The sequence below is a fragment of the Trachypithecus francoisi genome, unplaced genomic scaffold, assembly GCF_009764315.1.
Source record: "Trachypithecus francoisi isolate TF-2019V2 unplaced genomic scaffold, Tfra_2.0 Lachesis_group18, whole genome shotgun sequence".
Classification (NCBI taxonomy): Eukaryota; Metazoa; Chordata; class Mammalia; order Primates; family Cercopithecidae; genus Trachypithecus; species Trachypithecus francoisi.
Window position 1 is genome coordinate 5,153,227 of NW_022681463.1, and position 13,408 is coordinate 5,166,634.

The 13,408-nt window shown below is 45.1% G+C and overlaps 1 protein-coding gene across 1 annotated transcript in view; it reads left to right on the forward strand.

The window, feature by feature from the left end:
- COL4A1 (collagen type IV alpha 1 chain) overlaps positions 1–11,294 on the forward strand; it is a 155,547-nt gene extending 144,253 nt beyond the window's left edge. The window contains exons 50-52 of the mRNA XM_033177282.1: positions 4,027–4,141; positions 6,744–6,916; positions 9,811–11,294. Coding sequence (XP_033033173.1) covers positions 4,027–4,141; positions 6,744–6,916; positions 9,811–9,892 — 370 coding nt within the window. The 3' untranslated portion in view covers positions 9,893–11,294. The remainder of the gene's footprint in view (positions 1–4,026; positions 4,142–6,743; positions 6,917–9,810) is intronic.
- The last annotated feature ends 2,114 nt before the right edge of the window (positions 11,295–13,408 follow it).

A 13,408-nucleotide genomic window follows, 5' to 3' on the forward strand; every position in this document is an offset into this window, starting at 1 on the left:
ATTGTAGTGCCGCAGACATACTATATATCTCCTCTGTTTGTGTATTGTATGTATATCTGTGCTTTATACATTAAATTATACAGATTCATACATTTAAAAATTATACAGTAATACACACACTCCCAGTGCCACCAATTTTTGCTCCCTTGGGTGATATTGTACCCATTGAAAATGCATGTGTTTGGCTCAGCGATTTCCCTTAAGTATTTATCCGCACTAATATCTGAAGTATGTTTTCAGACCCCAGGAGCCTCCCTGATAGGAAGTAAGATGGGAAACTGAAATTATTAGGACTGAAAATAACATGACTGTCCTCTCTTTGCCTCTTTCCTTCTAATTACAAGTTTATTGCTGGCCAGGTGCAGTGGCTCATGCCTGTAATTCCAGCACTTTGGGAGGCCAAGGCAGGTGGATCACCTGAGATCAGGAGTTCAAGACCAGCCTGGCCAGCATGGTGAAATTCCATCTCTACTAAAAATAAAAAAATTAGCTGGGCGTGGTGTTGCATGCCTGTAATCTCAGCTACTCGGGAGGCTGAGGCAGGAGAATTGCTTGAACACAGCAGGCGGAGGTTACAGTGAACCAGGATCGCACCATTGCACTCCAGCCTAGGTGACAAGAGCAAAACTCTGTCTCAAAAAAAAAAAAAAAGCTTATTGCTTAGAAATACTCAGAAATAATAGGAAAGTAGCCAGTGAACAAATTCATTTGACTAAGAAGCGAGTCTGTAATTTTACTTTTTATGTATTAAGATAATAAATGATAAAAAAGATTAAAAGGTTTTTATATTCCCTTTAAAGAAATCAGCAGTCTTTGACTATGAAGAAAGATGTAGCAGTATCAGCTAAGAAGTGCCCTGCATTCAAGAGAAAAGGGAAAAGGAAAGCAAATGCTTGGACTCACCCCCAGAGCTCCTGCCCAGCTGCCCCAGGCTGTGCCTTTAGCCCAACTCCTTTCATTAGATGAACATGCCCTGTTTTGGGGAAGACTAGGGTTATGTGCCAGGCAGGTCCTGGCAGATCACAGTTTAGTGAGAGAGCTATGTCACGTGGGACCATGGACCAGAGGGCTGGAAGGCACCTCCTATGTGGGAAAATCTTAGATCTTTGATCCCCTTACATTAAAATATCTACTGACCGTTTTCTTTGATTTTTTTTTTTGAACTATGAGAAAACTTATTTTATTGATCTTAAAATGGAGACTATCATTCATGACACTTCCTGAATGGCACTTTTCAGAATGCAGGCAATACTTCACCTGTGCGAGAGGCTGCCAGATATTGACTGTTTTGAGACTTTTCTTGCTCAGAACCATGTCTGATAACTAGAAGGAAAAGGACCAACTTTTGTGGGTTTCTCTTTTTAGCTTCCTTTACACAACAGGTAGAAAAAGACTATTCATTGATAGGTTTCCAATTTACTTTCTTGACAACGTTAACATTTGACCTGGATTCAGAGCTCCTTGACAGGAGCTCCGGCATGCCCTGGTGGTATTCCAAAAACAGGTCTCAGAGAAGCTGTGGGTTTGAGACCAGCATTGCTCTGTGATGCAGTCCTTTCAGTAAAACAGCCCTGGTCTGTGGGCACCAAGAGCCTGAGGTTTCTGTGTGTTTTAATCCTCAGACGGGCTCGTCAAACCAACTTGGAGCTGCTAAACCTTAGAGTCTAAGCAAGGGACACGGCATTTCCCACTTCATGTGTAATTGGACCAGAAAGTCCTGGAATGTCCCAGGACTTTACATTTCCAGAATTTTATGTCTGTTAGTTGACATCTCGAAGCTCAGCAGGAAGAGACCTTCCCAGGCGTGTACTTGAAGCCGCTGCCTTTGCATCAAGTCTGCCTCTACTTCCCTGTTGTAGAGAGGCTGCCCCTTTGTCCCTGTCTCTGAGCAGGCAGGTTTCCATGGTTACTGAACGTAGTGGTTTCCCACGACTTCTCAGGACTTACAGGTTCCTTCTCAGGTCTTCCCTTTAGGGAGGTCCGAAAGCTAAATTTTAGAAACAGCAAATGACACAAAAGCCTTCATTTTGAGCAGAAAGGGTGGCAGTTTTACTGCTTTCATCCTGATAGTAAGGCACCATTTTCTAAGTACTTTCTAGCTTTCTGCAGACAAGACTCACGACATAAATACTGATTGCTAATTGCTCTGACGAGAAGACCACTGGATTGAGAGCAAGGAGAACTGCGTTTTAGTTCTGTCTTGGACGCAGCTAACCCTGGCCTTAGTTTGTTCATATGCAATATGGAGAATTTGGCCATGTGAATTTTAAGGAATCAGACAGCTCTTTAAGCCTACAATGGGGCAGGGCCACCCTCTCTATAGACCCTTGAATCCCTCAGCCCAGAGACAGTCTGAAAAAGACAAAACCCTTCCCTCCAGGCTGTATTTCTAGGTCTCGTGTCTAGCAAACAGATGGTGGCAGATGTATGAGGCCAATTTCAGTCACTGTTGTTTAAGTGAACCTTTTAATTCATCTGCATTTGGGTGAATAAAATAGAAAATTGCACACACCACACATACACACATACACACACGCACACACACGCACATGTCCATGGAAAATCAAATGACTCATTCAGCCCTACTCCCCCTTCTGATCCACTTTCATGCAAATGTCCCAATATAACTAGGTGTAATTATTAACACCGTTTATAGTCATTTATCAGCATTGTTAACACTCTGTTCATTTTGTGACTCAAATGTAATTATTCACTGTTGGTGTTTAATTTTTTTAAAAAACAAAGCATTATCCCACCATCAAGGGTTCCCTTCATTGAGAGGGTCTTAGTCAGAGCACTGGGCCGTTTTAATTTATTTCTGGTGCAGTCCCAAGCCTGAGCTGAATCAGCCTGGCTTGGGAGGCATCCTGTCCTTGGGAGGGTCCTCTGGGGGTCACTTCAGCTGCAGTGGATGCTGATGGCCTCAGACCTTGGGCAGCTGAGCCAAGGGGGCAGACCAGAAAACAAGTTTCCCGCAAGAGGCCCATGTGGACATGCAGCCTCAAGTTCATTAAAGCATGCAGTATTTGTCTTAGTTACTCAGCTCACTAAGTGCATTTCTTACACTAAAGATTATTCATGGCTTCAAACAAACTGTTGCATTCCAGAAGGAGTAGCTCTTGGATTTCACCAGCATTTTTTCTGAAGCATTTATTGTGCTTGTGGAAATACATACTCATTGTCGAAAGATTGGAAAACACTCAAATGCCCAAAGAAGAAAAGCCGCCTGTAACCCCAGCCCCTCCGGGAGAGCCACTGTTAGAGCTTTGCCTTCCTATTTTTCCCTTCTACGAGACAGACAGTTAAATAACTCGTGTTGGATCTATTTTTTAAGCAATTTTTTGGAGGCAGGCCTCGCTTTGTTGCCCAGGTCGTAGAGCAGTGGCACACAGGCAGGCCGAACGTAGCTCCCTGCAGCCTTGAACTCCTGGCCTCAGGCAGTCCTTCTGCCTCAGCCTCCCGAGTAGCCGGGAGTACAGGCCTGTGTCCTGCTCGAATTTTTTTTTTTTTTTTTGGAGATGGAGTTTCACTCTTGTTGCCCAGGCTGGAGTGCATTGACACGATCTCGGCTCACTGCAACCTCCACCTCCCAGGTTCAAGCGATTCTGCTGCCTCAGCCTCCTGAGTAGCTGGGATTACAGGCATGTGCCACCATGCCCGGCTAATTTTTTGTATTTTTAGTAGAGACAGGGTTTCTCCATGTTGGTCAGGCTGAGCTTGAACTCCTGACCTCAGATGATCCGCCTGCCTTGGCCTCCCAAAGTGCTAGGATTATAGACATCAGCCACCGCACCCGGCCATCCTGCTCTATTTTTGAATTGAATGTTTTAATCCTGAGACAGGCTTATAATACCAACAGGGAGGTGCCAAACCTCAGAGTCTAAGCAATGGGCACATTTCCCACTTAATATGTAATTGGACCAGAAAGACTGAGTGAGGGCGTTGAGTGTTGGTAATGGGGCAGTGCATGAACGGTGGCCTCTGCCCTGCACCCTGCTGTGCTGAGTGTCTCTGCTCCACTTCCAGGTGTGCTGTGTGTGAGGCGCCCGCCATGGTGATGGCCGTGCACAGTCAGACCATTCAGATCCCACCGTGCCCCAGCGGGTGGTCCTCGCTCTGGATCGGCTACTCTTTTGTGATGGTAAGTGTCTGGGGAGACGCTGTATATCCTGGGAAGAGCCCCACTTGGGCGCCTCATAGTTGCCTCTGTCTGGTGCCTCCACACCTCGGGGTTCTCTGCATCTCGCTGCTTAAGCCCCTCCTTCTTCCTCCAACTGACCCCTTCCAAAGCATGCCTGGAAGCCTGGCCTGCTCTGCCTGGTGACAGCAGGGGTCTCCATCACCAGCCAGAACACTCCTCTGCTCAGAGCCAAGGTAGCTGGGATGAGCATCTTCCTGGAAATGCAGGCCCAGGCCTCTGCTTCCCTGTGGCTGCTCCACTCAGGTGCTCTACAGCTCTGTTCCAGCACCAGCAATATAAACAGCTTCTCTATACAACCTGCTTCTCCATACAACCAGCTTCTCTATATGAGCAGCTTCTCTACATGACCACCTTCTCTATGTGAACAGCTTCTGTATGTGACCAGTTTCTCCATATGAGCAGCTTCTCTATATAACCAGCTTCTCCATGTGACCAGCTTCTCTATATGACCAGCTTCTCTACACAAAGTGGAGGCCTCTTTCAGGGAAAGGAGGAAGAGAGCCTGCACATGGGAGTACACATTCTACTACAACACGAACGAGCTGGAAAGCAGAAGCTTGAGTTAGGGGGAGAACACCCGAGGGCTGGCTGTGGCCCCCACGAAGGCTCTTCTGGGCCGGTGCCGCCTGGGACCCTTCCCACAGGACAAGGACTGCTCTCCTAGCCCCAGGGCTTCCTTTCCCCACAAAAGTCAATTGAAACAGAAAACAAGGCCCCTGTTTGATACGCTCATTGTAGCTTGTTTTATTCTGTTACCTCAGTTGGCAGTATTGATTAAATATATACAAGTCGTGAACTTGTAAGGTCAGAGTTATCCCGGAATTTGCCAATTCCCAGTAAACGACTCTACACACACATCTGCATCATCACTAGAAAACCTAATCCCATCTTCACACTGTCAGGAATGGGCGAGTTGTACATTTGACCCACAGATGAACATTATTTATTATCTGACTGACAGGGAACAGGGCTTCATAGCTATTTTCTTCTGTAAATTATTCCAATTGTAGAAAAAATTGGCAGGAAAGCATTCTTTTTAATGTTTGAGTGAGGACGCTGAGCGGAGATAACAAGATAACTCATGGGTGGTGTGGCGTCTGCCCTGCGCTCCAGCCATGTGGAGGGTCTGCTCCACCTTCCTGACGTGCTGTGTGCGAGGTGCCCACCATTGCGATTTCCTTCTACTGGATTTTTCTTGTGCTTTTCTATGCATTTTTCCAAGTGTAGAAAAAGTTGGCAGGAAAGCAATTTTTAAAATGTTTGTGCACATATACAAGTTTGATTGTATGATTTGCTGGGTTGATTATACTGCAGTTAGACTCTTCACGTTGTACCACCACCACCAGATTAACAGGTTCCAATAATTTGAAGTGCTGCATTGTAACTACTTTATCGAGAGAGCCAAAAAGGTTGAACATGCAGTATAGAGAAATCAGGACACTAACAATGATATAAGCATGCCATTTTCATTAAAAGGTAGATTGGATTTATCACTCCATAATTATAAGAAATACTGAGTGGAATCTCAGTGTGTCAGGGAAAGTCCGGAGCTGCATTGAGGAACCACAGGAAAGCCGTTGTCACCCCAAACCCTTGTCCGGGTGTCACAAAGACCTGAAACAGTGATTGCCAATAATTTCTCGAAATCAGGAGCAAACAAAAATAATTTTTTTTTTTTTTCTGGAGAACAGTGTCTTCCAGCACCTCCTCTGAGTTCTCAGGATGATGGCTCTGGTCTGGAGGTCCCTGTCCTTGCCTCAGCTCTGCCTTGAAGCTGTGTGATCCTGATCAGATCCCAGAATGTCCTCATCTGGGCATCAGTGGAGTTAGCCTTATCCTCAAAGGTCCCTTGTGTCTCCAAAATTCCAGAGTTCACATTTCCCATATCTGAAATAATAGTCATGGGGATCTGTCATAATGTCTTAGTCAAGGTTGTATGTCATTCATTTTAAGGTCTTGATTTCTGAGTACAGGAAGGTCCTACTTAAACCTGCTAGACCAAAATGCAATTTGATAAAGTTATGGTAGTAGCTATTTTTTTCTCTTACTCTTGTTTCTCTCTCTTTTTAAAGAAAAAAGAATTGAATGATTATTCTTTACCTTAAGATAAATAGCATCTAATATAGCAAATACAGGAATGCATTTGTAAAATCTGATTCCACATCAGTTGTTTGCAACATTATTTGAACATTTTGGCTATCGTCTCATGCCCCACGTTAGAATGGGTCGGAGTGGTTCAAATCTAATACATAGTGAGCTCTTCTTTAAACTCGAATAAAGCTGGGCTGGTCATCTATTTGGGGAGCAGCCATTGGATGATCCCTGGGGCCATGTTGAGCACTATGGGGCCCCAGCCATGCAGGCACTGGCTTGCCGGCCAGCCCGAGAATTTGGGGACAGAGTGTGTCTTGTGGTGACCACATGAGGCTGCAGTGTGTGGCTTTGCAGAGGGAACACCCTGGCGCCTTCCTGGGAAGGATCGATCTCTCGCCCGGTGTTTGAGGAGGGAACCTCTGACTCACGGCTTGCGTCTGTTCTGCAGCACACCAGCGCTGGTGCAGAAGGCTCTGGCCAAGCCCTGGCATCCCCTGGCTCCTGTCTGGAGGAGTTTAGAAGTGCGCCATTCATCGAGTGTCACGGCCGTGGGACCTGTAATTACTACGCAAATGCTTACAGCTTTTGGCTGGCCACCATAGAGAGGAGCGAGATGTTCAAGTAAGTGGGAGCGCAGCTTTTTTGCAGGGTGCTGGCCCCTTTGTGACTTTATTTTTTAATCATCCACGATCCATAATGTCTTCCAAAGCAAAGTCTCGAAGAACAAATGTAATGAACATTTGATGCTGTTCGACATGGGCAGATCACCGAGACGATTTTCAAAGGCAGACCTTGAGTCATAGGTTTAATTTTTTCATATACTGAAGAACCGTGAAAGGAAAAGGTCACTTTCCATTTTTTCTAGGTGAATGTACTAAAATGTAATCAAAGCAACTGAAATCTCCAAACAGAGCATGTTTGAAATACAGTATATTTAATAATCCCGGGGAAAAGAAGTGAGCAGCATTCATTTTCATGCCATTTATAACACCGATCGTAATGTACACTTGGTGTAAGTTCTGAGTGACTTCACAAGGTATTTTTTTAGACTTGTGCAAATAAAAATTAATTTCAGCACAAATTCAGCTGAAATTGAGAGGGAAGACCCTTCCTTTTCCATGACCCAAATCTCACTTTTAAAATGACTGTCCCAAATGGCTACTAACCTTGCTGGAGTTGACTGGGAGCCGGGCCGGTTCCCGAAGGCCAGGAGCGCATAATGAACCCTCTATCCGGAGCCCCAGCTACAACCCTGCTGGGGCCAATGCAGGAGGCTGACGGAGCTGGCACAGCTGCTTACTGTTGTTCGTTTCCAAAACAAGTGCTTCTCACCCCTGGAGATAAGCCTTTCATCTTCACCTTTTTGGAGAGAATCACATGGAACTCTGCTATGATCCTGTCTCTCTCTCTTTTTTTTTTTTTTTTTTTTTGAGACGGAGTCTTGCTCTGTCGCCCAGGCTGGAGTGCAGTGGCCGAATCTCAGCTCGCTGCGAGCTCCGCCTCCCGGGTTTACGCCATTCTCCTGCCTCAGCCTCCCGAGTAGCTGGGACTACAGGCGCCCGCCACCTCGCCCGGCTAGTTTTTTTTTTTAGTAGAGACGGGGTTTCACCGTGTTAGCCAGGATGGTCTCGATCTCCTGACCTCGTGATCCACCCGTCTCGGCCTCCCAAAGTGCTGGGATTACAGGCTTGAGCCACCGCGCCCGGCCGATCCTGTCTCTTTCTAGCTTAGATAGTAAGAGACAGGACAACATACTCACTCCTCTAATTCGTACTCATCCAAAAAGTGCCGCGTGCCTAACTGGTGGTTTATTGGAGCCTTTCAAGGCACTGGAAACGTGACATCAATGCTGCAGATATAGTTTAGCCATTTGCTGCCAAAATGAGCACACTTTGTTCATGCCTCAGCCCCTGCAGTGTCCTCTTATAGGGTTGATAGGTAATGATGGGATTTTTTTTTTTTAACCAGCAGCCTGATACAATAAACTAAAATGTTTTCCCAAAGCAAATTAGGTAAGATCCCATTAATTTAAATAATAAACTTGAGGGTACTGGAATTTGTACCAAACGTTGCTCAAACAAGCAGCCTCAATTTTAGGATGAGGCACTCTCATAAATGGCTATTTTAATTTTATTTTTTATTTTTTTAAATTTTAATAGAATGTTCTCAGTACCAATTTTAGTTCAGATTTTACCTTTTCAACAATCAAAATAATGCAGAGTTTCTAAGCTTGAGAAACATTTGGGACATTAAATGTCTTTCCCTCTTTTTGGCCTCAAAGCAGACCATAGAAATCCTTCAAAAGTTATAAAAGTATGTCGAGGTCTAGGGAATTACTCCAGATTTATTACTCGTCACATCATTCCACAAATATTTAATGAACACTTACTGTGTGTGTAAAGTGTTGCAGAGAAGAATAATATCTTCTTCTTACCTTGGAGGAGTTTATGATCTAATGGAGGAGAAAGGACGGAAAGTAAAATTGTAGTACAAGGAGGCAGAGTGGCACAGCGGGGATGGCCAAGGCTTCGGAGCCAGACCGATGTGGCGGAGGAGGCAGGGTGGCACAGCGGGGATGGCCAAGGCTTCGGAGCCGACCGATGTGGCGGAGGAGGCAGGGTGGCACAGCGGGGATGGCCAAGGCTTCGGAGCCGACCGATGTGGCGGAGGAGGCAGGGTGGCACAGCGGGGATGGCCAAGGCTTCGGAGCCGACCGATGTGGCGGAGGAGGCAGGGTGGCACAGCGGGGATGGCCAAGGCTTCGGAGCCGACCGATGTGGCGGAGGAGGCAGGGTGGCACAGCGGGGATGGCCAAGGCTTCGGAGCCGACCGATGTGGCGGAGGAGGCGGGTGGCACAGCGGGGATGGCCAGGCTTCGGAGCCGACCGATGTGGCGGAGAGGCAGGGTGGCACAGCGGGGAGGCCAAGGCTTCGGAGCCGACCGATGGCGGAGGAGCAGGGTGGCACAGCGGGGATGGCCAAGGCTTCGGAGCCGACCGATGTGGCGGAGGAGGCAGGGTGGCACAGCGGGGATGGCCAAGGCTTCGGAGCCGACCGATGTGGCGGAGGAGGCAGGGTGGCACAGCGGGGATGGCCAAGGCTTCGGAGCCGACCGATGTGGCGGAGGAGGCGGGTGGCACAGCGGGGATGGCCAAGGCTTCGGAGCCGACCGATGTGGCGGAGGAGGCAGGGTGGCACAGCGGGGATGGCCAAGGCTTTGGAGCCAGACCGATGTGGCGGGACTTCAGCTGTGCCCTAAGGGGCTGTGGGCACTGGGGCAGGTGTTAGGGCCTGGGCGTGCAGATGGTAGGTAACCCTCAGTGTTCTGTGTGCCCTGCACCCAGCACATGCCTGCTCATGGTAAGGTGGACAGCAGTCACTGGATGGTACCAGGTTGGGGCCTGATGCCAGGGGCTGGGCCGACCCCTTAGACATTTCTGAGCAGGGCAGGACTGCCATGTTTCTGATGTGTTGTGAAATGATGGCCAATGGTCTGTCTCTGTGTTGTATTTTAGGAAGCCCACGCCGTCCACCTTGAAGGCAGGGGAGCTGCGCACGCACGTCAGCCGCTGCCAAGTCTGTATGAGAAGAACATAATGAAGCCTGAGTCAGCTAATGTCACAACATGGTGCTACTTCTTCTTCTTTTTGTTAACAGCAACGAACCCTAGAAATATATCCTGTGTACCTCACTGTCCAGTATGAAAACCGTAAAGTGCCTTATAGGAATTTGCATAACTAACACACCCTGCTTCATTGACCTCTACTTGCTGAAGGAGAAAAAGACAGCGATAAGCTTTCAATAGTGGCATACCAAATGGCACTTTTGATGAAATAAAATATCAATATTTTCTGCAATCCAATGCACTGATGTGTGAAGTGAGAACTCCATCAGAAAACCAAAGGGTGCTAGGAGGTGTGGGTGCCTTCCATACTGTTTGCCCATTTTCATTCTTGTATTATAATTAATTTTCTACCCCCAGAGATAAATGTTTGTTTATATCACTGTCTAGCTGTTTCAAAATTTAGGTCCCTTGGTCTGTACAAATAATAGCAATGTAAAAATGGTTTTTTGAACCTCCAAATGGAATTACAGACTCAGTAGCCATATCTTCCAACCCCCAAATATAAATTTCTGTCTTTCTGCTATGTGTGGTACTATGCAGCTGCTTTTGCAGAAATCACAATTTTCCTGTGGAATAAAGATGGTCCAAAAATAGTCAAAAATTAAATATATATATATATATTAGTAATTTATATAGATGTCAGCGATTAGGCAGATCAAGGTTTAGTTTAACTTCCACTGTTAAAATAAAGCTTACATAGTTTTCTTCCTTTGAAAGACTGTGCTGTCCTTTAACATAGGTTTATAAAGACTAGGATATTGAATGTGAAACATCCGTTTTCATTGTTCACTTCTAAACCAAAAATTATGTATTGCCAAAACCAAGCCCAGGTTCATGAATATGGTGTCTATTATAGTGAAACATGTACTTTGAGCTTATTGTTTTTATTCTGTATTAAATATTTTCAGGGTTTTAAACACTAATCACAAACTGAATGACTTGACTTCAAAAGCAGCAACCTTAAAGGCCGTCATTTCATTAGTATTCCTCATTCTGCATCCCGGCTTGACAAACAGCTCTGTTGGATCTCAGTATCAGTATTTTCACACGTAAGCACATTGGGGCCATTTCCGTGGTTTGTCATGAGCTGTGTTCACAGACCTCAGCAGGGCATCGCATGGACCGCAGGAGGGCAGATTCGGACCACTAGGCCTGAAATGACAGTTCACTAAAAGTCTCCAAAACATTTTTAAGACTACTAAGGCCTTTTATGTAATTTCTTTAAATGTGTATTTCTTAAGAATTCAAATTTGTAATAAAACTATTTGTATAAAAATTAAGCTTTTATTAATTTGTTGCTAGTATTGCCACAGACGCATTAAAAGAAACTTACTGCACAAGCTGCTAATAAATTTGTAAGCTTTGCGTACCTTAGATCATTTTTATTTTGCACTTCTTCCAAATGAGAGTCACAGACTGGGGGTGATTTATAGTGACTACAGAAGGAAAAAAAGATTGGTGTTCTCCATCTCTTCCTCTTTCGTCGCCTCCTCACTCCCTCCTTTGCATCCTTCCATCTGTCCCCCAAGACAGCTGTCATCCATCTCTCCATCATCCATTCATTCACTGTATAAATGCCACTTCCCAGGCATTGGTTAAATACAAGATAAACAGAGATGAATAGCACGCATGTATAGCCATTAAGTGTGAATCCACTGGGGGGTTACAACTGAGATTTTAGTTATATTAGGAGTGAAGCAGAGGGCTGGATTCCAAGTATTACTTGATGTAGCAAAAAAAAAAAAGATGACAGATCTCTTTTCCCTAATGACTTGAGCTTCAGTTTGAACTGGATCAGAATATAGTCCACAGAGAATGAGTGTGTTACTGAATACTCAGAAAAAAGCTCTCGATATGGTGATGTTCTCAGTTAACTCACCCACCAGAGCCATCGTGAAGACAAAGGACAGAATGTGAACATGCAGCACAGTGCTCCAGGCAGGTCATGCGGCGGGGACCCGATTCGCCACCTTTTCCCCACCTCTGACAAAAACAGTGAAAAGCGTTCTTTGGTCTCCTTAGTATATAGAAGGGTAGAGAAGAAAATTAAAATCGTTAGGCTTAGTTTCTACTGAAGTTACTGAGGGGTAACTGAAGTTATTAAGAGCCATTTTAGAGCATTTCGTACATGTATATATATTTTGCGTACAATTTGTACGCAATATATATATGTATGAAGTTCATTTATCATGTTTGTTATATACAATTTAGTATCTCTAGGAAAGTACAAAGAAGATAATATGACACTGTGGATCCCGATACTCAAATCCCATGCATCTTATACCCGTTCTGAAAGCAGTTTTTATGTGTTTTAAATTAACTTACAGTAAAACTGACTTATTTTGATGTACAGTTCTATGAATTGTGAACTTACAAATAGGTTCACATACCCATAACTAAATCAGCACGCAGAACAGTTTCATCACCTAAAAACCTTCAAACATGTAGTATGTAGAACAGTCAGGCACCCTAACCTGGTCATCAGCCATGGAACTCTCCCCCATCATAGATCGTCTGTTCAAGAATGGAAGAATAGACTTGAAACTGTCTTCTTCCACTCAGCATAATGTATTTGACATTCCTTCAAGTCATTATGTGTATCAATAGTTTATTCCTTTCTATTGCTGAGCGGGATGGCATTTTATAGACATACCACCCTTCACTTATCTACTCACCTGTTGGAGGATATTTGGGTTGTTTCTGGGTTTTGGTGATTATAAATAGGAATAAACATTCACATTCAAGTTTACCTGTGAATGTAAGTCTTCATTACTTTAGAATAAATGCCCAGTACTAAGACAGCTGTGTCATAGGGGAAGTATGTGTTTAATGTTCTGAGGAGCTGCCAAACCATCTTCTAGGATGGCTGCACCATGCTGCCTTTCCTCCAGCAACCAGTGGGCGCTCCAGTGACTCCACACCCCCTCCAGTATTTGGCATTGCCAGCAATTTGTGTGTGTGTGTGTGTGATCTTCTCACAAGTATATAGTGGCATTAACTATGGTTACTTTGCATTTCTCTAATGATTAATGATGTTGAACAGGTTTTGGCTGTCTGTATATCTTGTACATCCTTTTTTGTTTGTTTGTTTTAGGTGTCTGTTAAACCTTTGCTCAGTCTTTTTAAAAATTTTATTTTATTTTGTTTTATTTTTAGATGAGGTCTTACTCTGTTGCCCAGGCTAGAGTGCAGTGGCATGATCTCAGCTCACTGTAACCTCCACCTCCTGGGCTCAAGTGATCCTCCCAACTCAGCCTCCTGAGTAGCTGGGACTACAGGTGTGTGCCACGCATCCAGCTAATTTTGTTTTTTTGTATTTTTGCAGAGACTGGGTTTCACCATGTTGTCTAGGCTGGCCTCAAACTCCTAGACTCAAGTGATCTGCCCACCTCGGCCTCCCAAAGTGCTGGGATTACAGGTGTGAGCCATCATATCCAGCCCCTTTGCTCAGTTTTTCACTGGGGTTGCTCGTCTTCATACTGATGCAT